The sequence below is a fragment of the Lithobates pipiens genome, unplaced genomic scaffold (genome assembly GCF_037356315.1).
Source record: "Lithobates pipiens isolate NorthernLeopardFrog02 unplaced genomic scaffold, aLitPip1_a1.2 Scaffold_3, whole genome shotgun sequence".
Classification (NCBI taxonomy): Eukaryota; Metazoa; Chordata; class Amphibia; order Anura; family Ranidae; genus Lithobates; species Lithobates pipiens.
In genome coordinates, this window is record NW_027507790.1 from 159,664,804 (window position 1) to 159,691,309 (window position 26,506).

The 26,506-nt window shown below is 44.7% G+C and overlaps 1 protein-coding gene and 2 non-coding genes across 4 annotated transcripts; all 3 read right to left on the reverse strand.

Annotated features, from left to right (window-relative positions):
- Nucleotides 1–5,357: 5,357 nt before the first annotated feature.
- COX7C (cytochrome c oxidase subunit 7C) lies at nucleotides 5,358–11,635 on the reverse strand. Of its 2 annotated transcripts, none has more exons than XM_077462437.1 (3): nucleotides 11,477–11,635; nucleotides 7,729–7,877; nucleotides 5,358–5,475 (listed from the first exon to the last, which is right to left on the reverse strand). In XM_077462437.1, exons 1-2 carry the CDS (start codon nucleotides 11,549–11,551, stop codon nucleotides 7,761–7,763), a joined length of 192 nt encoding a protein of 63 aa, XP_077318563.1. In that variant the 5' UTR covers nucleotides 11,552–11,635; the 3' UTR covers nucleotides 5,358–5,475; nucleotides 7,729–7,760. The 2 variants fall into 2 exon arrangements, with proteins under 2 accessions (XP_077318563.1, XP_077318562.1); XM_077462436.1 differs by having other exon boundaries at nucleotides 7,742–7,877; nucleotides 11,477–11,624.
- On the reverse strand, nucleotides 5,552–5,613 carry LOC143941515 (small nucleolar RNA Z39). Its single transcript, XR_013264205.1, has one exon. It is a non-coding gene; the product is annotated as a small nucleolar RNA Z39 (small nucleolar RNA).
- LOC143941517 (small nucleolar RNA Z39) lies at nucleotides 7,955–8,018 on the reverse strand. The gene has a single exon (XR_013264206.1). It is a non-coding gene; the product is annotated as a small nucleolar RNA Z39 (small nucleolar RNA).
- Nucleotides 11,636–26,506: the final 14,871 nt, after the last annotated feature.

Here is a 26,506-nt window from a genome sequence, read left to right on the forward strand (position 1 = left end):
AAACAAAAGGAGTCATGATAGCGATCAAAGATACTGTTGCATTTACTTTACACATGGAAATAGCTGATCCTCAGGGCAGATATCTGATGTTGATTTGCGACATTAACCAGCTGACTTATACTATTGTGAACTTGTATGCACCCAACTCACATCAACTACGATTCTTCCGCAAACTGATGAGGAAAGTGAGGAAATGCCAGAAAGGTTCTCTGGTGATTTGCGGGGACTTCAACATGATGCCGGAACCGTCTGCGAACTCTACGTCCAAGTCAAAACGCAAAATGGCTTCCCTTCATAGTACCCTGCATGTGGAAGATTTGTACGCTGTGTGGAGATGTTTGCATGCTGGAGAGAGAGAGACTTTACCTTTTTCTCCAATCCCCACCACACCTACTCAAGAATCGATTTGTTTCTGGTCGACTATCGTACACTGTCTAAAACGGTGTCTTCCTCAATCAATAGCATAACGTGGTCTGACCATGCATCTATCACGCTATCATTAACAGATGCTTCTGCTACGAAACAGACTCACCTCTGGAGACTAAATTCATAACTTATGCAACAATCCAGAAACCAAAAATTCATTGAGGACCACCTGAGTGAATTTTTCTCCATTAACGCTCCATCTGTAACAAATTGCTTCTCACTTTGGAATGCCCACAAAGCGTTTATCAGGGGAATTTTTATTAAGTTGGGGGCGGCGGCAAGGAGGCAGCAGCAAAATCGCGTACGCAAACTTACCACTGAAATCTTTGAATTAGAAACAAAAAACAAACAGACCGTGTCCAAATCTTTAACTGCAAAACTAACTCAACTACAATACGATCTCAGACTCCTTCTATTAGAAAAATTCAAACAGCAGACTAAGAGACTTAAAATGACATACTATGCAGGGGGCAACAAGGCTGGGAAAGTATTGGCACATCAGCGTAAGGGTCATAGACACAAATCCAAAATTCCATACATTCTCCATCCCACAAACACCAAACTACAACACCCTCAGGACATTGCCAATGCTTTTAGTGACTTTTATAGCAACCTTTACACTATTCAACCTACGGACGAGGTAATCAATGACTTCCTACAACATATCTCCCTCCCTACAACACATAGCAAACCTTAACTCACCCTTCACCACAGAGGAAATGGGTAAAGTCATCGACTCCCTACCCTCCTCCAAATCTCCAGGCCCTGATGGGTTCACAGGGGAATATTACCAAACCTATAAATTAATCCTCTTACCCTACCTGACTGAGATATTCAACGCTGCTGCCTCCTCGTCCTTCCCACCAGAAATGTTGAGTGCAATGATAGCGACTCTGCCGAAGCCGGGGAAGGATCCGAATATACCAGCCAATTTTAGACCCATCTCTTTGCTAAATACAGATGTGAAATTGTATGCCATAATCATAGCCAACCGTTTGATAGACATCCTTCCCCATCTGATACACCCTGATCAAACTGGGTTCACAAGAGGACACCAGACCTTCGATGCTACCAGGAGACTTACCAACATTATTCACCTTGGTAATGTGGAGGGGAGGTCTTCTCTGCTCCTTGCGCTGGATGCGGAGAAGGCCTTCAAAAGAGTCCATTGGGGCTACATGCGTAAAGTTTTAGCTTTAGATGGCTTTTCTGGTAGCATCTTGGATGCTACAATGGCTTTATATTCAAAACCCTCGACTAGGGTATTCACCTCTGGTGCCATCTCCAACCCATTTAATACCACTAATGGCACCCGCCAAGGGTGTGCACTCTCCCCACTAATTTTTAACTTAATCTTGGAACCATTGGCTGTATATATCAGGTCACACCCAACTGGGTTCAAAGCCCATAAATCTGAACATGTGATACGTTTATTTGCTGATGATATCATCTTAATGCTTACCAATCCGGAAACATCCCTGGCTTCAGTACATGAAACTTTGCAAATGTTTAACAAAATATCGTACTACAAAGGTCAACGAGGGGAAATCTTACACACTAGGGCTGGGGGCGAACACAGCCCTAAGGTATAAACTCAGTTCACGGTTTCCATATAAATGGAGCAATGAGGGTATTAAATACCTGGGACTCACTCTGACCGCGTCCACTAAAGATTTATATGCAAGTAACTATATCCCCATCTTGAACGCCCTGCCATCGAAACTTCAGGCGTTATCTAAAACAGAATTACTTTGGTCAGGTCGTCTAGCGGCATTTAAGATGGTAATTCTTCCACAACTGATTTATTTGTTCAGATCACTCCCCGTTGCGGCCCCTAAAAGCTTTTTCTCCAGAATCCAAGCTATATTAAATACATTTCTGTGGAAAGGGAAAAATTCGGTACACTCTAAAATAGGGGGGCGGTGGGCAACGTACAAATTAGAGACCACTACATGGCCTCAGTACTGGCTCAGCTGAAGATGTGGTTTCCTGATTCACCTCCAACTAGATTGAGAGAATTAGAAGAGAGCCAGGTTTCCAACAAAAATCTCCATAATTACTTAATAGCAAACACGTTCACCTCCTCATACAATATGCCTCTGGCCCCAACGATATTGGCGTCCTTGTCAGCATGGAAGACGTTAACGGCCCAAACGTTTCAATCTCCCTCTGCCTCCTTATCTGTCCCAATTATTAGCCTTTCCGAATTAATCCCGGTTCTCCATGTCTCGCACTGGTTAGAGAAAGGCGTTATGCTCCTAGAGGACTTAATGGTGGGCCCTGCAATCAAAACCTTTAGATCTCTACAAATTGAGTATGGGTTGGGGGGCTCAGAACACTATAGATACCTCCAAATTCAACATCTGTTGCACACCAATCCTATGCCCCCTATACAACTCCCCTGGAGGATAGTCCTGCATCTCACTAAATCATATAAAGGGAATTTCACTATTTTACAAATCCATAGGCGATAAATCAACATTCTTCAAACCCTCTAATATTGTGAGATGGGAACGGGATTTAGCTGAGGTCTTCACACTGGATAACTGCCGTACAGCACTCCGAATAACGTATACCTCTACCAAAAGTGTTAACTTGTGGGAATTGTCACAGAAAATTCTTCTAAGGTGGTACTTGACCCACATAGGATCTCTAAGTTTGCTCCTAGCATATCCTCGTTATGCTGGAGGAACTGCAACAATATAGGCATCCTGTTCCACATACTCTGGGACTGTCCATGCTTATGCAAGCTTTGGACCAGTGTATTTCGTTTAATATCACAACTTACGACGTTACATATAAATGATAATCCAGGCTTAGCCATTCTATCTCTAGGCATAGAGATGTTCCCAACCAATATTAGACTGGTCTCTCACATTTTGCTCAGCACTAGATTGGTAATAACTTGCCATTGGAAAGCCCTGGAACCCCCGTCCTTGAAAGAAATTATAATGACCATCAACATGCACGCCCCTTATGAAACTATGTTCGCTGCATCCCAGAGTAGGCTCCCTTCAATGCAGGCCTTATGGAAAACTTGTGATCGCGATCACTTCAGTATTGAGAAACTCCACATGTATAATCCTGCACAACTCCGTCTGTTGCTGTCCTTGCCGCTTACATAGGACTTATTTGTTTTCTATTTTCTTTTCATTTCCCTTTCTCTCTTTATTTCTATTTTTTTTCCCCCCCCAGTAACCCTTCCTTATTTCCTTTGTTTAGTTAGGGAGATACAAGTGAATGTAACATGGGAGGGAGAAGCATCAGTTCACTATGTCTACTTACTGAAAACGTTCTTCCACACATCAGTTTGGATCTTACAGGCTGGGTCCGCATGACTTTTGTGGAACCACTAGAGGGGGCCGGGTCCCTCCCCCCCCCGTGAGCCCAGTGGGGGTGTCGGGTCAGCCATCTGTTCAGTCAGGTCGCCAGGCGTGAAACTCATCCCGAGAGTCAGTATTATCCCGTTCACACAATAATTGCACTGTAAGAACGTATGTAATGCTTATGTGCATATTGCACTCGTCAATATGTAACCTTGAAGGACGTTATATGTAAAAAATTTGATTTTCCTTTGTCAATAAAAACGTATTGAACGAGGGAATACTGAGGTGATTAAATTAAAAGTATGCTATGATGACAGTATCCCTTTACATCACAATGTAAGGTGAGCTTTTGTTTAATCTGTGTCATAAATTTTTTTTATTTTTTAACACACAACATGATGGTTGGGTATCGGAAATCATGTGATGAGAATTTAAATAGCTCTACTTTAAGGCCTTGTTCACATGGAGCAAAGGCAGTGTTTACCTGCATAATGGAAGCAATGTATGAAATTTAAAACAAATAGCAAACAGGTGGATCTCTGAACTGTATTTACCCAAAAGTTCATGCAATAACCAGGGGAGATTTGTTTCCTCCCCCTCAGCAAGAGTAGTTTACCTTTAAAAGTGTGAGTGTGGGAAGGAGCACACAGCCCTGCAAAAATAAGAGGGCATTTATTATTTTTTTCCCCCACACGAGCCTGAAAAGCATTGCACCAGAGATCAGTGGATTACAGGTGCAACTTCAGGCTCCTGCAAAACTCTTTATACAGCACTCTGCCTGTAGCGCTTGCAGTTAAGAGAGCTGAAAGAGTGTCAAGAGACTACGAGCTCACTGATTACCTCACCCCCCATGCCATTGATAACTACACACCTGTCTTCCGTGAGGTCAGTGAGGACTTGTAGTTTACTCATTCGAATGAAGCAACTATGCAGGCAGAGCCCCAAGGAGTTGCACCCTGAATACATGTTGCCAAGGGTGGAATAGGCCTGTAAGTGTGGTTCCGAAACAGCCCCGATAGTGACCGTTTAAAAAAATATTTTTATACAGGAGATGGTCAGAGACTGGGAACACAGGAGATCGATGCAGCCAGCCTGTGTCCCCAGTAGTGCAGCCTGTGAAGTGATAGGAGAGCAGCCTGTTTGATTACAGTGCCAGGAACATCACAGCTTTTATTTCAATAATTGTGTGTTCCCCTGCTGTGCGCCGTCACATACAGCCCCCCCCCCCTTGGCTTGGGAACTTTGATAGACCGATCACCCCTCCCAGGATTGGACGGATAATCTGTCTATCAAAGTGCCCGGATAAAGGGGAGGGGCTGTATGTGACTGCACACAGCTATTGAAATGAAAGCTGATCTTCCCAGCGCTGTAATCAAACAGGCAGCGGCACTCCTCTCTTCTATGATATAGAAAGCCACCCATAGGCAGCACCAGGGGTGGGCGAAGCCCTACCCCATTTTCAGCTCCATTATCGGTCTTTAGCAAATTGCTGAAAAGGCCATTTTCGGACGAAATGTCGGTGCATGCCTACCTGTAGTATTCTATAATGGCAAACAACCAAGAAAAAATAAATAATTGTGTTCTGCAAACACTACAGTAACTCAGTCAAGTTAGAATCATATTTATATAGGATGGTTGAAACAACAGAGACAAATATCATATGTACTTATTTATTTACAATCCATTCATGGCTGGGAAATTCTGTCAAGACGGTCCACTGAACCTAAAAACAGAAACAAAGGAAAAAACCCAGAATGAGAAGAGGAACAATCAAGTTAAGCTATAACTTATGTAACTGGTGCATCAGAAAGCGTTTACAGTATCACGGTTTTTCATACTGTTACTTAATCATCACATGCACATTGTTTTTACTAAAATAATTTTTTTTTTTTTTTAAGTCAAAGAAATTTGTACCAATTTAACAAAGCTCATATGTGTAAAAAAAACAAAACAAAACAAAAAAAAAAAAAAAAAAAAAAAACACCCCACACAGCTACTTAGCTGTTTCAGAATTTGATCAACACCGGTAGCCTATGTGCATCTCTCATTATCCCCTCTTCCCAGCTACTGTTTGTGAACTGAGCAGAGCTGATGCTCAATTTTTACAGGTACCCACTCTCACCACCTTAGACGATCAGAGGCATACGTTCTCCTCCACCCGAAGTCTTCTGGGACTTGTCGTGTGTCCCTGAAGACCACAGAAACAGTCACAGAGCACTTTGCCGCACACACAGTGGGCACCCAGCTGTGAAGCAGCAAGCTGTCACAGCCAGGTGACCATAGTGAATAAGCCGGCGAGTGAGGATACGACTATGGTGAGTACACCACTGGTTCGTGAGACAGGTGAGGGGCTGTTTATTAAAAGTCAGCAGCTACAGTTTTTGTAGCTGCTGACTTATTTTTCACTTCAGAGACTGGAGCTTGGCTTTAAGGACCCAGCCTGACATTTGTTGTTTACAAGTAATATTTTTTTTTGCACGAAAATTTAAAATTTTATTTTTTTCAGAGATCCTAGAGAATAAAATGGCGGCGATTGCAATTTTTTTTAAACGCTTTTTTTTTTAAAGACTACAGTTTAATTTAAAAAAACAATACCCCCACCACAAACAAACCGAATATATACCCCATTTTTGTATAATATAAAAGATGTTACCCAAGTAAATAGAGATACCCAACAGGTCATGCTTTAAAATTGCACCAACTAGGGTACTTAATCTCCATAGGCGATGCTTTAAAAATTTCAACAGGTTACCAGTTCAGAGTTAGAGGGCTAGTGCTGGAATTATTGCCCTCACTCAAACATTAACAATGCCTCACATGTGTGGTGCAAACACCATTTACATATGTGGGTGTCATCTATGTAGGCATTCACTATTGCACACAAAAACAGAGCGCAAAAAAATAAAAATAAAAAGTAACACTCCCTTTTAAAAAATAAATACATTTCTCATCACTTATGTAAACATCTCGTGCTATAACAATACAGCATGGCAGGTCTGCTTTATGGAGAGATCTGGGGGGAAAATAAAAAGCACATTTACATGGCTGAAAGACCGGAAGGGATGTCGACCCGGTCCTCCAAGGGCATAAATATGAGTGGTGGCCATCTTGCCATCCCTATGTGAAGAAACTGTCAGTGCCCAAAGCTACCGACCAGTACCGTTAGGTTGCTTCTAGAAGTGACCATGTGGTGAATCCGCTGCTGTTTTTTTTTTTGTTTTGCATTTTAGAAAGCTGGCCGCCTAAGGGGAAAAAAAAAATAAAAAAATAAAATAAAAACACACCAGGGTTATGGCATCTAGCTGCAGCCATAACCCTGAATTATGACGTACATTCAGTTATGTAGTTGACAAGTGGTTAACCCCTTCAATACTGGGCACTCTTTCTCCCCCCGGCCAATTTTCAGCTCTGTCACTTTTTAAATTGCGAGGTCATGGTATGTTCCCACAAATAGAGATTTTTTTTTTGGTGGCATTTGATCACAGCTGCGGTTATTTGCGAAATAAAAGGGGAAAAAAAAAAAGAAAACAGCGATCGTGGCTTATCATGCCGGATGATGATATGCCTGACTGGGCATCATATGACTGAACCACCACCCATCTGTCATTTTGCTGTAGGCTGGGCAGTAAGTGGTTAAGAGAACAGCACATAGGCTAGCGTGAAGTTTAGTCAATCACAGTAGTCAGACTCAATGCTTTAAGAAAGGGCTGGATTTCAAAGAGCACCTGGTAACACAGATAGCCTAAACCCATACACATGATAAAGATGAACGCCAAGACCTCCTTTGCCTTGCAGACAGATAAGTGTCCTATCCTCTATTGAACAGTGAATGGGTTGCACTGCACATTGTACAGGCTTATTCCTAGGCAATGGTATTTTACTACCATATGCCTTGTATATGCAGCCAATACAGAGCATGTATTCCAAAACTATTACAATGCCTGACCCACAATAAAAATTGTTTTGTGGCTCTTACATTAGGCACATACCTTGTTTTCTTCAGAAGGTTTACTTTTTCAGAAGCTGGTGTCTGACGATCAAGAAGGGGGCAGCAAACCCACTGCCAAAGAACGCAGTCATTAAAGCTAGAAGCCTCCATTTGTTTTCTATAGAAAAGGGCAAGTTCTGCAAGACACATGAAGGAAACATTGAAAAAAAAACAGAAAATGGAGCAAACTTAATAGTGAGCAAGGTATAATTGGTACATCAGAAAGCGTTTACAGTATCACAGGTCACCTCATACGGTTATGTCATCATCATGTGTACCAACTTATAATCGTTTAACATTCACATAAGTAATGTGTTTGCATGTAGCAAAGAATAAGTGAACAATTTCCATCATACATATAACATCGCTTCTATCACACAAATGGATCACATTTCCCAGCATAGACTGAAAATCTTAAAAAATAAATAAAAAAAGGGTCTTAATTGCACAAAAAAGAGGAACTTAAAAAGGGAACTGTGTTTCTTCTGCATTAAAGTTCCTTACTTGCTAGTATGCCCTGTACAATTTCAGTGATGCCAAGATGAACTACCATGCCGTGAAGTGATGTAATCTTAGCCCATCCAATGATAAAGGCTGAAGATTGGTATCAGGAATCCGACTGGCTAAAGCTAGATAGAAGGCGAGTATAGTTTCACTTTAATTCAGTATTGTGGTAGGCACTTGTCACAATATGCAAAGAATATCTGCACATTACGTCACACGGACCTTGGAACCCTTCTTCTATCACAAAGCCTGCTATTTCTTCCAGGTCACAGAGCTCCTTTATCCATAGATATAACTTCTGCACATGACAAGCACTGCATTGTCCCTTCCACCCAATTATTCTCAGCACACCAGGGTGTACACTGCAAAACATTATGGTTGGTAGGAGACATCGGCAGCCAGAGATCTGAGTATGATGAACTGTTTTCTCCAACATGATTTTTTTTTTCTCTTTAAAGTGGAGTTCCAGGCTTATTAAAAGTCAGCAGCTACAACAAGTGTAGTTGCTGACATTTAATAAACAGACACTTACCCGTTCCATGGTCCAGCAATGCGGCCAAATGGTGTGTCGCTCCTCTGCCCTTCGATTGCCACTCCGGGCACCCGGCTGGGCACACTGTGCAAGCTCAAGTCACGCTCCCTGAGTGCATAGGCAATCTCCTGGGACCTGTCACTTGTCCCAGAAGATTGCCTAGAGGAAGAGGCCGCAGGACCAGAAGTCCCCCTCCTAACGAAGCACCCACTACAGGAGTCAGAATTTCAAATTTAACCCCCCCCCCCTTAAAAAAAGTGCAGATTTTAATAAAGCACTACCTAGTGACCCTGCCAATGTATGCCTTTGTGCAAGCATTTCCTGTTACACTACTGCAATGTCTTTATCACATACACTCTTCATGGAGAGTAAAGGCAGTCACACTGAGTGTAGGCACGGTGTAAAGATGGTGCAGTGTTATGATGTCACAGCACCAGAGCAGCTGTACGTAGTCCCCATCCACATAGCTATGTTGGTATGTTAAAATCACGTGCCTTTTTTTTACTCCACTCAACGGTCAGTCTGGAAATCGCTGTCAGAAAATCCCATCTACAATGCTGCAGCTGCCAAGCTGTGCTTCAAGAACAAAAAAAAAAAATAGGAGACGTCGCATTTGGCAGGCAATTCTCCGAGACACCAACCCTTGTAGACAGTTCAAAGAGTGAACCTTGCGGCTCGGTTCACATTGGAACCGGCTGTGGATCACACAGGAGCGCTGTGCGTCCCCACTCTCCGGTTCAGGGACAAATCTTTGCCCGAATTCGACCCGGAAACTGAGCCAAAGAAGCACAACATTTTTATGCAGTGTGTTCTGCAGCTTCTCAGGAGATATGCGAAACTGCTCCATAAAGAGATGGTCACATTCTCCTGCTATGCGAAGAAATTCGCATAGGTGTGAACCCAGCCTTAATCACAAGTGGGTGGCTTGTGTAGATTTTGTTTAGACGGCGCCAACGCGAAACGGCAGCTCCATAGCTATTGATCACTTTCACAGAGTTGGCAGTGTGAGCTGTGGATGTATTTTATAGCAGAAAGTAGATTTTTTTTTTGTTTAAAGTGAAGGGGAAAAAAAAAAAAAGTATTCAAATACCACCAGAAGCAAGCTCCATTTATGGGAGCGATTTTTTTTTTTTTATTATGGGTACAGCATCACCACCGAGCAATTGACAGTTAAAATAACGCAGTGCCGTATCACAAAAAAGGGCCTGGTCAGGAAGTGGGTAAAACCTTCCGGAGCTGAAGTTAAAATAAAAAATTGCCCTACGTACTATTGCCCCACACATCTGGGCAAACCGAGGGAGCGCATATGAACCATGGTCATGTTACACATTGCTGTGAAGGTCAGAGTGTATGCATGATCAATAATTCTAGCACAAGAGCTCCTAGTTAAAGTGGTTGTAAACCCTTACAACCAACTTTGACCTACAGGTAAGCCTAGATTAAGGATTACCTGTAGGTCCAAGAAATATCTCCTGAACCTATACGGTTTAGGAGATATTTGCCAAAAGAGTGCGCCACGGTCAACGGCGATATGCCACGAGTGGCAGCTCCCGTGTGCATGCGTAGAAGTGACGTCATAGCGGCTTCGCCGAATGACAGCGGCGGAGCAGCGAGACCCACCGAGAAGATGGATGCGCCGGACTACAGGGGACAGCGGTGACTTCGCTGGCTCCTGTGTCAGGTAAGTGACACATAATGGGCTACTATGCGATGCATAGTAGCCCATTATGCTTTACCTTTGCAGGGAGACAAAGAGGAAGTAAACCCATCAGGGTTTACTTCCTCTTTAAAGAGTTGTGCAAATATCATGCGAGAAAATTTTGCAACTATCACCTTTTTATTCTACAGGGCCTCTGCTTTCAGAATATATACAATGTACTTTGAGGTTTAAGTAATTGTTGCCAAGAAAATAAAAATTAAGATTTTTACATGCATGAAGGACCTGGCATAGCCTCCCCACCATGAGAGAGATTTCACCTAGCAGCAGAAGGGCCATTGGGTCTAATCCCTGCCTGGAGTTTGCATGTTCTCCTGGTGTGGGTTTCCTCTGGGACTCCAGTTTCCTCCCACATTCTAAAGACATGCTGGTAGGTTAATTGGATCCCATCTAAATTGGCCCTAGTATGTATGAATGCGAGTTAGGGACCTTAGATTGTCAGCTCGGAGGACAGGGACTAATGTGACTGTACAATCTATATGTAAAGAGCGCCATAAAATTGCATTATATAATACTTATATAGTGCAGTCAATTTGCAGAATTCTTTACATATGGTTTAGAAAATGCCTCATCTAGTAATTAGACTTTTAGATTTGTCCCCCTTCCCTGCCCCCCCTCTATCTGAAGTATTTTATACATTCCAGGTACTTACCAGGAATATATGAATTGTTTCAGGTTGGCAGCACCAACTTGAATTTATTTTTATTTTTTAATCGAATATATAACCTAAAAAGCTAAATGACTAAATAAGGCATTTCTAATTAAACCCTAATGTAAGGCACAAGGCCAGCGTCATATCCTACGGCCATCTATACAGCGCGGAAGAACACTACTGATCGCACAATGACCATGTCTTTCCCGCCCCGGCCTAGCACACCGCAGACATATTGCGCGTACAGAGCGGCACGTCTTCTTTCCTCATTCAGTCACAACCCCGTGCGAGGCGTGCACCCAGGAGAGGACAGCTCTTCCCTCATGCTCACCTTGCCGGGACCCTCCTCATAGTGGGAACGGCGGACAGCGGAGGTCGCGAAGCGGCGTACAGCCTGACCGAACATGTTGATGATTAGCAAAAACTACCACCGTGACCTTCCTGCCTTTCTACTTCCGTTCAAGCGAGGGGGAGGAGACAGGACGCCTCCAGAGAAATGCATCTTGGGATTTGAAGTTTACAAATTCTCTATCCCCGCTCTCCGGAATCAGAGTGTCACATGGCTAAAATACAATTCCCGGCAGCCTTAGCGCTGAGCGCTGCTTCCTGTATCGCTTAACAGTAGAGTATAAGGCTTGTGTTAGTCAAGGTCAGGAGAGTGGAGAAGGTGACTGGAGGAGGACTGGTGGTAGCGATGTGTAATGACAGCAATACTGTTAAGGACTATACAATATATACATATAAGTGCAATGTGAAGGAGTGCAATCTTAGAGACAAGATATAACCACTTGCCTTCCGGTCACTTACACCCCCTTCCTGCCCGAGCCATTTTTCAGCTTTCGGCACTCAATTGAATGACAATTGCGTGGTCATGCTACACTGTACCTAGACAATTTTTTTATTATTTTATTTACACAAATAGAGCTTTTTTTGGTGGTATTTAATCACTGCTGTTTTTTAAATTTTTCCAAAAAAAAAAAAAAAAAAGACCAAAAATGTTGAAAACAAAAAAGTTTTTTACTTTTTTCTGTCAGTAAATTTTGTAACGAAGTAATTTTACGCCTTCACTGATCTGCGCTGATGAGGCGACACTGATGGGCTGAACTGGTGGGCATTGATGAGGTGGCACTTAAGGGCACTGATCAGGTGGAGCCGATGAGGAGGCGCTGATATGCTGCACTAATGAGCACTGATAGGCGGCACTGTTAGGTGACACTGATGGGCACTGATAGGCGGCACTGGTGGGCATTGATGAGGTAGCACTTAAAGCGGGAGTCCACCGGGACTCCGCATTTTTTTTTTTTTTTAAAAGCCAGCAGCTACAAATACTGCAGCTGCTGACTTTTAAAATAGTGACACTTACCTGTCCAGCGCGCCGCGATGTCGGCACCCGAAGCCGATCTCTAGGTCGTCTATCGGGTCCTGCCGCCGCCATCTTGGGTATGGGAATCAGGAAATGGAGCCTTTCGGCTTCATTTCCCGGTTCCCTACTGCGCATGCGCGAATCGCGCTGCGCAATAAGGACGCTCCCCGCTACCTCTGGGATCTGTGTGTTTCCCAGCAGGCAACGGGGCACTTGCGGGAAGGGGCGGGCACTTGCGGAAAGGGGCGTAAGTTACGCCCCTTTCCGCAGAGAGCTATCCCGGAAGTGGGTGCAGTTACCTGGATTATCCAGGTAACTGCACCCCCCTCCCCCCTGAAAGGTGCCGATTGTGGCACCGGAGGGGGGGAGGGTTCCGATGAGCGAAAGGTCCACTTTAGGGTGGACCTCCGCTTTAAGGGCACTGATTAGGTGGTGCTGATGAGGAGGCACTGATATGCCGCACTAATGGTTACTGATAGGTGGCATTGATGAGCACTGATAGGTGGCACTGTTAGGTGGCACTGGTGGGCATTGATGGGTGGCATTAATCGACAGCAGTGATGGGCAGCACTGATAGGGGCACGGATTACTAGCACTGACTGGCATCGCTAATGGTCACTGATTGGTGGCACTTATGGGCACTGATTGCTGCCACTAGTTGGCACTGATTGCTAGCAATGGTGGGCACTGATTGGTGTCACTATGTTGCTATATTGTAATCAGGGCACTGATGATCAGTGCCCTGGTTACATTCCTAGATGTTCCCCTGCGTGGAGATGCCGCTGAATGGATCTCCTTGCCACACCCTCTGTCAGGCAGGCGAGGAGAGCCGATTACCGGCATCTCTGTGTTTACATGTGACCGCCTGTGATTGGACACAGCTGATCACATGGTTAAAGAGCCGCGGATGCAGCTCTTTATATAGATTGGGGTTCGCAATGTCTCCTAGCAACACGGCACAGCTGTTCTGAGATGCCATCATATGATGGCGTCCCAGAACGTGAGCCGCACCGCCCCAACATCATTTGACGGTGGGAGGGTGGCAAGCAGTTAAATTATCAGGTGCTAAATGGGTGTGACCACATATTAATACTGCAAATTCTGTCTGGGCCCTCTACACACTGCTATACACCCTTTCCAGCAAACTATCCAATGAAATACAGGGATTTCTAATTCACACAATTGCAGTACATGTTTAACTAGTTAAGGACCAGGCCTATTTTTCAGACTTGGTGTTTACAAGTTAAAATCATTTTTTTTGCTAGAAAATTACTTAGAACCCCCAAACATTATATATTTTTTTCAGACAACCTAAAGAATAAAATGGCGGTTGTTGCAATACTTTATGTCACACCGTATTTGCGCAGCGGTCTTACAAGCGCAATTTTCTTTGGAAAAAATACACTTTTTTGAATTAAAAAAAAAACAGTAAATTTAGCCCAATTTTTTTTATATTATGAGAGATAATGTTACACCGAGTAAATTGATACCCAACATGTCACACTTCAAAATTGCTCCCACTCTCAGAATGGTGACAAACTTTGACCCTTAAAAATCTCCATAGGCGACGTTTAAAAATCTCTACAGGTTACCAGTTTTGAGTTGTAGAGGAGGTCTGGGACTAGAATTATTGCTCTCGCTCTAACGATCGTGACGATACCGCACATTTGAACACCATTTTCATATGTGGGTATGACTTACATAAGCATTTGCTTATGCGCAAGCTCATCGGGATGGGGTGCTTTACATTTTTAATTTCTTTTTTTTCCTATTTTCTTTTACTTTTTCTTTTTACACTGTCCTTTTTAAAAAAAAAAAATGTGGACACTTTTATTCCTATTACAAGGAATGTAAACATCCCTTGTAATAGAAAAAAAGCATGCCAGGACCTCTTAAATGGGAGATCTGGGGTCAAAAAGAACTCAAATCTCACATTTACACTTAAATGCAACAAAAAACACAAATAAAAATAAATGTCTTCAGCCCCGGAAGAATTTGCCCCCTTCCTGACCAGGCCATTTTTTGTGTGTCGCTTTGACTGACAATTGCACGGTCATGTGACATTGTATCCAAACAAAATTTATGTCCTTCTTTCCCCACAAATAGAGCTTTCTTTTGGTGGTGTTTTATCACCTCTGCGGTTTTTATTTTTTTAGCTATAAACAAAAAAAGAGTGCCAATTTTGAAAAAACACAATATTTTGTACTTTTTTGCTCTAATAAATATACAAACAAATAATAATACATTTCTTCATCAGTTTAGGCAGATATTTATTCTTCTACATAAAGTTATAGCGTCTACAAAATAGGGGATAGATTTATGGCATTTTTATTATTATTATTTATTTATTTATTTTTACTAGTAATGACGGTGATCTGCAATTTTTATCGGGACTGCAACATTGCGAAGGACACGTCAGACACTTTTGGGACCAGTGACATTTATACAGTGATCAGAGCTAAAAATAGCCACTGATTACTGTATAGTAAATGTTGCTGGCAGGTAAGGGGTTTACACTAGGGGGCAATCAAGGGGTTAATTGTGTTCCCTAGATGTGTTCTAACTGTGGGGGGAATGTGGCTGACTAGAGGAGGAGAGAGATCGTTGTTCCTAATTAGTAGGAACACACGATCTGTCTCCTCTCCCCTGACAGATCCCGGTTCTCACTCTGTCACAAGCAATCGCGGGTGCCTGGTGGTCACTGGGCACGTGAGGTGGATCCAGGGACACACTGTGGGCGTGCCTGCTACAGTGTCTTAAAGAGCCGACGTATAGCTATGACGGCTCACGCAGGGGAGCCATCTTGCTGCAGTATAACTGTGGCGGCTGACTGGGAAGGGGTGAAGACCATTGGGCAGGAGTGATGTTTTACGTCGCTTCCGTCACCCCATGGTATGGAGCTGAGCAAGGGCCATCTTTCCCTCACTCTGCATCCAGCCTCACAGGGGAAAGGACACTATCATCTCTGCTGTTACCAACGGCTCCTGTAAGTGGCGGAGATAACCAGAGCACAGCGGGAGGGGGGCCCTCTCCCACCCCGATAAAAGTGATCTTGCGGCGACTTGCAATTTTACCGCGGAGACCACTTTTATCTGAAAGAGAACTGTCTGCGGTTGAAGAGGATACTGGGGTTATGGCAGCTAACTGCTCCCATAACCCCAGTATTCTACGTCAAAATACCGACGTACAACGATGGGGGGGGGGGGGGTGTCCCGCAAGTGGTTAAAGTGATTGTAAAGGTAAATTTAAAAACAAAAATATAAGTAACAAACATTTCTATACTTACCTTCTCTGTGCAATAGAATTGCACAGAGCGGCCACATACCTTCTCTTTTGGGTCCCCCGCCGGTGCTCCTGGCCCCTCCTCTATGCCCAGTGCTGCCATGGGAAGCAGCTTCTCATGGGGGCACTCAACTGTGCTCGCACCTGACCCCTGCTGCTGCATTCATTGACACAGACAGCAGAACTTGGCCTCTCTAGTGGCACCTTCCCCTCCCCTCTAAAACATGCTCAGATCACTCCCATACTTAAAACACCCTCACTGGACCCCACTAATCTAAACAACTTAAGACCCATCTCATTGCTCCCATTCACCTCTAAACTTTTAGAATGATTAGTCAACAACCGTCTTAGCTCCTACCTCAGTGAAAATAACCTTCTTGATCCATTACAGTCTGGCTTTCGCTCGCAGCACTCCATGGAAACTGCCTTACTAAAACTCACTAACAATTTACTAACTGCTAAAACCAACAGCCAATACTCCATACTCCTACTACTTGACCTCTCTGCGGCCTTTGATACTGTTGACCACCTGCTCCTTCTCAATAAACAACATTCCCTTGGCCTCCGAGATTCTGCTCTATCCTGGTTCTCTGCCTATCTATCACAGCGCTCCTTCAGTGTCACCTACAACTCTGTCTCCTCCTCTCCATTAACCCTTTCTGTGGGGGTCCCCCAAGGCTCTGTTCTTGGACACCTTCTCTTCTCTATCTACACCTCCTCCCTTGGTCACTTGATAACCTCCCATGGCTTCCAATACAACTTATATGCCGATGACACCCAAATCTATCTGTCTAATCCTCACCTCACTCCTTCAGTCTCCTCTCGCATTACTAACTTACTAACTGACATATCAGCATTGATGTTGCACCACTTCCTTAAAATAAATCTCTCTAAAACTGAGCTATTAAGATTCCCACCCCCCTCTGCACATGCCCCCCTCCATGACTTTTCCATCAAAATCAACAATGCAACCATCAGTCCCTCCCCTCATGCCAGCGTACTCAGTGTAATCCTAGACTCTGACTTGTCATTTCAGCCCCAAGTCCAGTCATTGTCAAAAAAATGTATAATTCACCTCTGTAACATCTCTAAAATTCACCCCTTTGTAACAAATGAAGCCACCAAGCTCTTCATTCACTTCCTTGTTATCTCTTGCATTGACTACTGCAACTCCCTTCTCATTGGCCTGCCTCTCCATAGGCTATCCCCTCTTCACTCTATCATGAATGCTGCTGCCAGACTTATCCACCTTACCAACCGCTCAGTGTCTGCCAGCCCTCTCCTCCAGTCCCTACACTGGCTCCCAATCACCCAGCGAATTAAATTCAAAATACTAACCACAACATACAAAACCATTCATAACTCTGCCCCAAGCTACATCACCAATTTTGTCTCCAAATATCACCCAAATCGTCTCCTCCGCTCTTCTCAAGTCCTCCTACTCTCAAGCTCTCTCATCTCCTCCTCCCATGCTCGTATCCAGGATTTCTCCAGAGCCTCTCCCGTCCTCTGAAACTCACTACCTCCACTGGTCCGTCTATCCCCTACTCTCGCCACCTTCAGGCGATCCCTGAAAACTCATCTCTTCAGGAAAGCCTATCATGTCTCCAACTAATCTCCTACCACTTCCATCAGCTCATTCCCCACAGTTACAACCTTTTGTACCACCTACCCCACCCTGTTAGATTGTAAGCTCTTATGAGCAGGGCTCTCTTAATCCTCTTGTATTTTATTGTATTGTAACTGTGTTGTCTCCTTTTATATTGTAAAGCGCTGCGTAAACTGTTGGCACTATATAAATCCTGTATAATAATAATGAAAATACAGAGGAACCTCCGAACAACTGATTTTTATCTTCACATTGAAACCGGAGCTTCAATTCGCAATGCACATGTGTGCTAATAGTTGGCAACCCTGGTGGGAATGCAGTCAAAATTTTAATAAACTGCATCTGGTGTGAATGGGCCCTAAAAGGGGAACAGAAGCCTAGGACTAATTATTTGTAACCACTTGCCATCTGGGCCAATTTTGACATTAATAACACACATTTTAAAATCTAAATTTTTTTTTTGCTAAAAATTTACTTAGAAGTAGAACCCCCAAACATTATATATTTTCTGAAAGCAAGAGCCCTGGAGAATAAAATGGTGATTTGTTTTTTATGTCGCACAATATTTGTGCAGCTGTTTATCAAATGTAGATTTACAGGAAAAATTACACTTATAATTAAAGTGGGTGTAAACTCTTTCTAAACTATTGCAATATTGGTTATCTAGAAGGATATACATGCCTCCTGCATGTATACTTATCTGTCAAATGTCTCCCCTCTGTCTGCTATGATACCCGAAAAACTGCAGTTTTTGTGGGTGGGTCTGTTTTCCAGGGCTCAGTGGGTGGAGTTGTGATGTCAGTAGACTCCCCGCCCACCTCTACACTCCCCTTATCAACATGCATTTTCTCCTGTGTATTTCTTACACTGAACTTCTGCTATGATCGCTAACATCCAGTCAAAACCCAGAAAAGTCCCCACATGATTTCAGCATGCCAATTCATGCTGGGGTGTGGAACATCCAATCCTTGCAGAGCAGCAGAAGAAAGGGTGGGAGGGAATTAAAAAATAATGCATGTCTCTTAAGCTTGTGCACAAGATATGTAAATCACCTGTCACTCACAGCAAAGGGGAGGATTGGACAAAGTTTTTCTCTGTTTGTCAAGATTTATCTCACTGAACAATAAAAGAGGATTGCTTAGAGCTGGTTTAACTCTTTGTGACAAGACTGGGTTAAAATGATAGGAAATCTTATACTCTACATTATGACATCAAAAGAAAAAAAAAAACTTTTTATTTTAGTGCACACAAACACAATATAATACCCAATCTTTTGGTAAAATATAAAATATGATGTTGTATCAAATACTAGGAATCTCTAATTATTATTATTATTATTATTATTATTAATAACAATTTATATAGCGCAAACAGTTTACGCAGCGCTTTACAATGTATAGGGGGACAACACAATTACAGTACAATACAAAAGGTACAGGAGGGCCCTGCTCGTAGAGCTTACATTCAAGTCCACTCTGAGAATAACAGGCAGAAGAGATATAGCTATAGGGAGCTGATGACCAGAGGATCTCACAGCCTCCTGGCTACACCTAGTTGGCCTATATAAAAAAGATTGGTGTACTTACCTTTTTTTAATCCCCTCTGGTCACGTGATCTTGCATCTCCCCTGTGTCAGTAAGTGGCTGCTGCAGAAAAGAGGAGAGAGTCATGGGAGCTTATGGGTGACGTTATGGCTCCTTGAATTCCCAGAACTGTCTGAGCCAAAATTGCATGATTATGTGACTGGACTAGACGATAAATTAACTGTCCAAATGACAGATTTTCAAAATGTTTTCCTCTAGTGTATGGCCACCATTACAGTGCCTATTGCTGCAAGTACAATTGTGCCTGTTATTGCAAGTGTTGCTATACCTGTACTCAAGTATTCTGCACCTATAGCTATCAGTGATTATACTAGTGTTAACTACTGTGTTCTACAAGCATTCTTGTTGCTCCTAAGCATGTATGTGTTATACATCAAATACAAAAACTGTAAACTCTTTGTGGAATCTGTGTGTGCTGCTTCCTAACATTGGGTAGTCTTATCCTGGCCCCAAATGTTTACATGTCATTTAATACATGTTATGGCCCATACAGAGTTCTATCTGCATAATGAAGCACAAAGTGTAGCAATTGTAGAAGAGCTGGTTCACTAACAGGTCACATGAGTTGATTCCTCCAGCCTTTGTACAGGCTTGCTGAGTGGTATGAACTTTTGAGCAGAACAATACCATACATTTGTAATGTTTGTTAGTAGTGATGGATGAACTTCCAACGGGACATTTCGCAAACGCGAACCGAGAACGCGGCCAAAAGTTCACGAACCGCAAGGTTTGCGGCGGACCCCATTGACTTTAATGGCAGACAAACCTTAAAAACCTCCAGGTCATATTTTCAGCCACAAAATACTTACTGGCTGTGCACACATAGTCCCACAACATGTACACTGACATAACAAAAGTGTTAAGTGAATCTGGGATCAACAACGAAAAGCAATCTTTTTTTATCTGTGAAATTTTGACAATTCAGGAGCGCATGAAGGCCATGGAGGAGAGGCAAGGTCAGGGCAGGCTATGAAGGGGGTGCAGGAGATGATCAGTGCCACAGTCAGGGCAGTGCAGTCCTGTGCCAGTGTACCAACCTGTGCTTGAGCCCCTCCCTCTGCCCAGCCCTTACCCCCACCTATGGAGGGCTCCACTGCGGTGGTCCGGAGGTGCCAGTCCAGTGCTGATCCTCAGCCATGGTGCTGGCACTGCCTGCTGATTGGCTTCTCCGCTGCTATCTCCCTCACTGTCTGAAACCAGCACCGCGATAGAGACTGAGCACTGACACCAGCACCGTGATAGAGACTGAGCACTGACACCAGCACCGAGATAGAGAGCACTGACACCAGCACCGTGATAGAGAGCACTGACACCAGCACTGTGATAGAGAGCAATGAGACCACACCAGCACCGAGATAGAGAGCACTGACACCACACCAGCACAGAGATAGAGAGAGAGCACTGACACCAGCACCGAGATAGAGAGCACTGACACCACACCAGCACCGTGATAGAGAGCACTGACACCAGCACCGAGATAGAGAGCGAGCACTGACACCAGCACCGAGATAGAGAGAGAGCACTGACACCAGCACCATGATAGAGAGCACTGACACCAGCACCGTGATAGGGAGCACTGACACCAGCACCGAGATAGAGAGCACTGACACCACACCAGCACCGTGATAGAGAGCACTGACATCAGCACCGAGATAGAGAGCGAGCACTGACACCAGCACCGAGATAGAGAGAGAGCACTGACACCAGCACCATGATAGAGAGCACTGACACCAGTACTGAGATAGAGAGCACTGACACCACACCAGCACCGTGATAGAGAGCACTAACACCAACACCGAGATAAAGAGAGAGCACTGACACCAGCACCGTGATAGAGAGCACTGACACCAGCACCGAGATAGAGAGCACTGACACCAGCACCGAGATAGAGAACACTGACACCAGCACCATGATAGAGAGCACTGACACCAGCACCGAGATAGAGAGAGAGAGAACTGACACCAGCACCGAGATAGAGAGCACTGACACCAGCACTGATACCAGAAACTCGCTGCGGGACCCAAAAATATGACACCGCTCAACCTCTTCAAACAGGAGGGTACAGGCATATAGTACGTTGTGCTTTTTTTGTACAAGGAAGTGAGCCAGAGGTAGAAGAAAGGTCTGTGTGCTCGTTTAAATAAATCGTTTATAGAGTTATGCATATACATGGTCTACTGGTCACGTGTTGAATTCCTCCGAGATCCATGCCTCATTCATTTTTATAAATGTGAGGTAGTCAACACTGTCGTGAGCTAGGCTAGTGTGCTTATCGGTCACGATTCCCCCTGCTGCGCTGAGCGTCCTTTCGGACAGGACACTAGACAAGGGGCAAGCCAACAGTTCCATTGCAAATTGGGCAAGCTCTGGTCAGAGGTCAAGCCTGCCCACCCAGTAGTCCAGGGGTTCATCACTTCTCAGAGCGTCCACATCGGCCGTTAACCCGATGTAGTCGGACACCTGTCGGTCTAGGCATTCCCTGATGCTGGATCCGGATGAGACTTGTCGATGGGTCGGCTGAAAGAATGACCTCATATCAGAAGTCACCAACACATCTTCAAACTACCCTCTTCTTGGCTGTTGGATTGGTATCCGCAACTCTTTCTCTGGGAGTGGGAATTCCTCCTCTGCCAGCGCACGCAAAAGCAGAATGCAGCATTTCACGAAGCAAGGTCTGTAAGTGCTCCATTCTGACAGTCCTCTGTAATGATGGTAACATTTCCGCCAGTTTGTGTTTGTACTGGGGGGGTCTAAGTACTTTGCCACTCAGTACTGGTCCTTGACCTTTATGCTTTTTATACGGGGGTCCCTGTTAAAACACTGGAGCATGAAGGCCCCCATTTGCACTAAACTGGAAGCGGTGTGGTGGCCTGGCTCCTGCTCATCATCTAGGATAATGTCATCCTCCTCGTTGCCCTCTCCCCATCCACGGACAACAACAGGGATCCTAGAAAGGTTTAAATCATGCTCTTCTTGCTCCTCCTCATCCGCCCCGGCACCATCCTCCTCTGACTCCTCTTCAGACTCCTGTTGTTCACTTGTCTCAGATAGAGTAGCCCCCCCCTTGGGAATTCATCCAGCATTGCGACTTCCTCATCTTCCTGCTCCTCCACGGCTTGATCAATGACACGATGCAATGCACGCTCCATAAAGAAGGCATAAGGTATGATGTCACTGATGGCGCCATGGCTGTGACTGACCAGTTTAGTGATCTCATCAAATGGCCGCAGAAGTCTGCATGCATCGCTCATGAGCAGCCACTGGCGCAGTGAAAAAAACCAAGCTCCCCAGAACCTGTTCTGCCACAGAGTTCGTACAGGTAGTGGTTAACTGCACGTTTCTGCTGGAGCAGACTATCAAGCATATAGAAGGTTGAGTTCCATCGCGTCGGGCAATTGCAAATAAGACGTCTGACCGGCAGATTGTGTCGCCGCTGAATGTGTGTAATTTTGCCCTGTTTCAATGCACTAAGCAGATTGGCACCGTTGTCACACACCACTTTACCAACTGTCAAATTGAGCGGTGTTAGCCACTGATCTGCCTGTGAACGCAAAGCTGAAAGGAGTGCATGGCCAGTGTGGCTCTTGGCTTCCAGGCACAACAGACACAGCACAGCATGGCAACGTCTCACCTAGCATGTCGAATAGGTTCTGGGGATCTTGGGCGGCGCAGCGGAAGAGACGCTAGCAGCGGAAAAGGAGGAGTCAGCCGAGGAGGAGAGGGAGGAGGATGGAGGAGGAGAAGAAGAGGCAGGTCTGCATGCAATCCGTAGCGGTAAAACCAAATCTACATGGGTGCCATGGGTTACATGCTTGACGGTCGTCAGAAGGTTCACCCAGTGGGCAGTAAAAGTTATATACCTTCCCTGCCCGTGTTTGCTAGACCAGATGCCCTTCTGTGAGAAATACTTCCTTCCTGGGACCTTCCATTGTGGTGTTCCAGTGGCCACAAATTTTCGAAAGGCTTTCAAGTCCACCGGTTTATATGGCAGTAGTTGGTGGGCTATCAGTTCTGACAAGCGAGCGGTCAACCATTGGGCAAGAGGGTTATCCGGCGTCATCATTTTTTTACGTTCGAACATTTGGCCCACGGAAGCCTGCCTTTTTCCAGAAAAACGTGAGGACGGCATGATGGAGTGGAGGACAATTGTGAGGAGAGAGGAGAAGGAGAAGTAGAAGACGAGGCTGGATGGTGAGAGCCTGGAATGTGGCTTTGTGGGTTCCGTTGCTCCCACTGGGCTCGGTGATGGCAGCTCATGTGCCTTCTTAAGGCGGTCGTCCCTAGGTGAGTGTTGGGCTTACCGCGACTTATGCGTTGACTGCAAAGGCTGCAGATGGCAACACTATTGTCAGCAGCGGACACGTTAAAAAAATCCTACACTGCAGAGCCATGTGCCGGCATCCTGGGAGTGCCAGATGTGACCATAGATGGTTGATGCCTCGCTCCTGATACATTAGCAGTCTGCTTTGTCCCCCCTGTGCAATCTAAGTTTTGCCTAGTTCTCCTCCCTATCTGCTGGTCCATATCTCCCTCTGAACACACGATCTGAGAGTTCGGACCCCCCACCTGGTCATAGGATGGTGATGGAAGGCAAATACCTGGAAAGCCCGACCATGATGCGGTAACCTGTACGTGGTAGCCTGTATTGGGATGAAGAGAAGGGAGAAGCAGCCTGAGATTGAGCAGTTCTTCCCCGTACACGAGCCTACCGGAGACAAGCAGTGCCCAACACAGAGAACGCTGAGGGACGCGTGGAGCATGTGATACACAAAGAAGTGAGAGAATCTGCACAGCGCCCCCCCCCCCCCCCCGCTGCATCAGCTGAGAGCAACATGGAGCGAGGACTACAGAGTAGCTCAGAGAAACAACACACTGAATATGAGGGACAACAGGGAGGGAGAACGGCGGGAGACTTGGATCTGAGAACATTACTGCAAGCTCTGCCTACCCGTGCATACCTGCTGGCACTACCGACCCGAGCGGACATGGAAGCATTGGTCGCACGCCTGGAGGAAATGCACCGCAGCGAGCTGAAGGCAGTACAGGCAGAAGTGCAGCAGCTGACAGAGAGACTGGTGAGTGGGGAGTCTGCATGGTCCTCCCTGGAAAGTCAAGTTTATCATTTGGAGCAGGTACAGAATGCACAAACCTCCCAGATTTGTGTTATGCAATTAAGGCTGGAAGAGATGTAAGACTGTAGTAGACCTCAGAATTTACGGTTCAGGGGGATTCCCGGAGGCCATAGGACGGGATATATTGCAGACTACAATTTTTTCAATATGTCAGAAATTAGTCGATCCCCTCCCCCAACCTCTGGAATTTGAGAGAGTGCATAGATCACCAGGTCCCTTTGCAATAAACACGAATAGGCCAAGGGATGTTATATGTCGTTTCTACCGTTTTGCGCAAAAAGAGTTAATAAGCCGCAAGGCATGGGAAACCGGAGATTCAGATCAGGATGGGGCTCTGGTGAAAATATTACCTAATCTCTCACGGGCCACCCTGCAGCGTAGGGCAATGTTGCGCCCACTCCTGGAAAAAATTAAGATGCTAGGGGGGACCTATAGGTGGGGTTACCCTATCTCGCTAATTATAAAAAAAACTCTCTGACATTCACTTTGCGGCATCCGACAGAACTCCTGGATTTATTTGCCTTTCTTGAAGTGGAAGCTTTTGTGATACAGAACTGGCTGCAACCAATAGTAAACTCCCCAAGAAATAAAGACGTTAGTAGAGGAAGGGGATTATGCACCCCAGAAAGAGACGGACTGATAAGAGAAAGGACAACATCACTTTAAACAGGAGGGAAGATGTAGGGACCGGGAGGGGTGTTCCCATTTTTTTTTAGATAGCTAAAATGTGCTACCCCCACCCTCCTTCCATCTCCTTTCCTTTTTTCTTTTCTCGGCTATACCTCATCAGGGTTTTTTTTTCTGCATCCTCGGGAGAATCTGGATAGGGTGGGCACTTCTGGGGAGTGGGATAGAGGGGGAATTTTCCTCCTCATCTTTTTTCCCTCCCCCCCCCCCCGGGAAGTTATTAGAATATCTGTTTAAACTCTCCCTAACTGGGGCATAAATTATTGAGCTGCCGGTGTTATAGATTTCAGAGCTTAGATATCGCCCCTCTCCATACCTGAGAAGGGAGAGGGTGGGGGTAGGGGGGAAGGAAGGATTTTTCTTGGGGGGGAGGAGGAAGGGATTCTTTTGTCTCTGAAGGGTTTTTTTTGTTTGTTTTTTCCCCTCTCTCTCACTATGTCCCTGTGGTTCTCCTTTCTTTCTTTTTGGTTAATGAGTAGATGATTAAAGGTTTTGGAATTTTTTTTATATATATATATTTAGTTCCCCTTTTAATTTTTGCTTTTTTATTTAATCTTTGGAATGGATTGGAGATACACTTTTGGGATTTTGTGGGTTTAGGTACACAGAGGGGAAGTAAATAGGGGGCACAGGAGCACAGAAAATGAAACAGGGAGGGGTGTGGGGTGGTTAATGGGGGGGGGGGGGCTCTATGGGGAAGATAATAGGGATACACATGAGAAATTATACTCTAGTTTAAACTGTAATTATATTTTTATAGTATGTAATAGTATTGTATCACCGAGGTATCACTGTATAATCTGTTGGTGCAAATAGATAGGCACCCATATTAATAACACCTGGGTTTTTTTTTTTTTTTGGTGTTAGAGGGGTGAAGGGGGGGGGGGGGGAAGGGAGTAGTTGATTTTGTATATACATAGGTGTAGGTATGCACGTATACACAGGTGTGTGTTTGCAGGAATGTATATGTATGTATATATCTAAACTGGGAAATAAAGAATCTGTAGAGAGCAATAGAACATACAAGAGGAATGGTATCTCAGTTTCTACTGTAATTATACTATGAAATAAGGATATTATCACTGTACTATTTTATGTATCACTGTATAATTTAGCCGGCACTATGTAAATTGGTACCCATTTAAGAAATACTCGAGGGGAATATTTTGACTATTTTTGAAAAGTGAACCCCTGTAGGAAGACTGAGAATATATAGAATAAATAGGAAAATTTGGAGGGAAGATACAAATAAAAGGTGGAGGGGGGGAAGATGTCAAGTTTGTTTACACTGGCAACTTAGAAGAAGTAAACTCCAGGGAAATTAAGATAGAGCGTATGATATTTGTAATTAGGGGGAAGCAAGAGAGGGGTAGAGGGGGGGGGGGTAAGAAGGAAGAAATTGGGAGAAGACTAGTATTGTCCCTTGGAGGATAGCGGGAGGAAGATGCAACGGGAGGAGGGAAAGGGAAAGGAATGTATATAAGTATAGGTAAAAAGGCGAGGTATACATGGATTAGGAAGTCCTAGATGGGGGCTATAGAACTGGGTGGAGGGGATCAGGAACAGAGCTCTCGGCCAAATCCAGATCGAACCCCCAATTAGGCTCACACCCACCTGAGCCAGACGGTTGGAGGCTCAGAAGTGGGTGTCTCTCTTAGGGGTATCGGGGGTTTTTTTTTTCTTT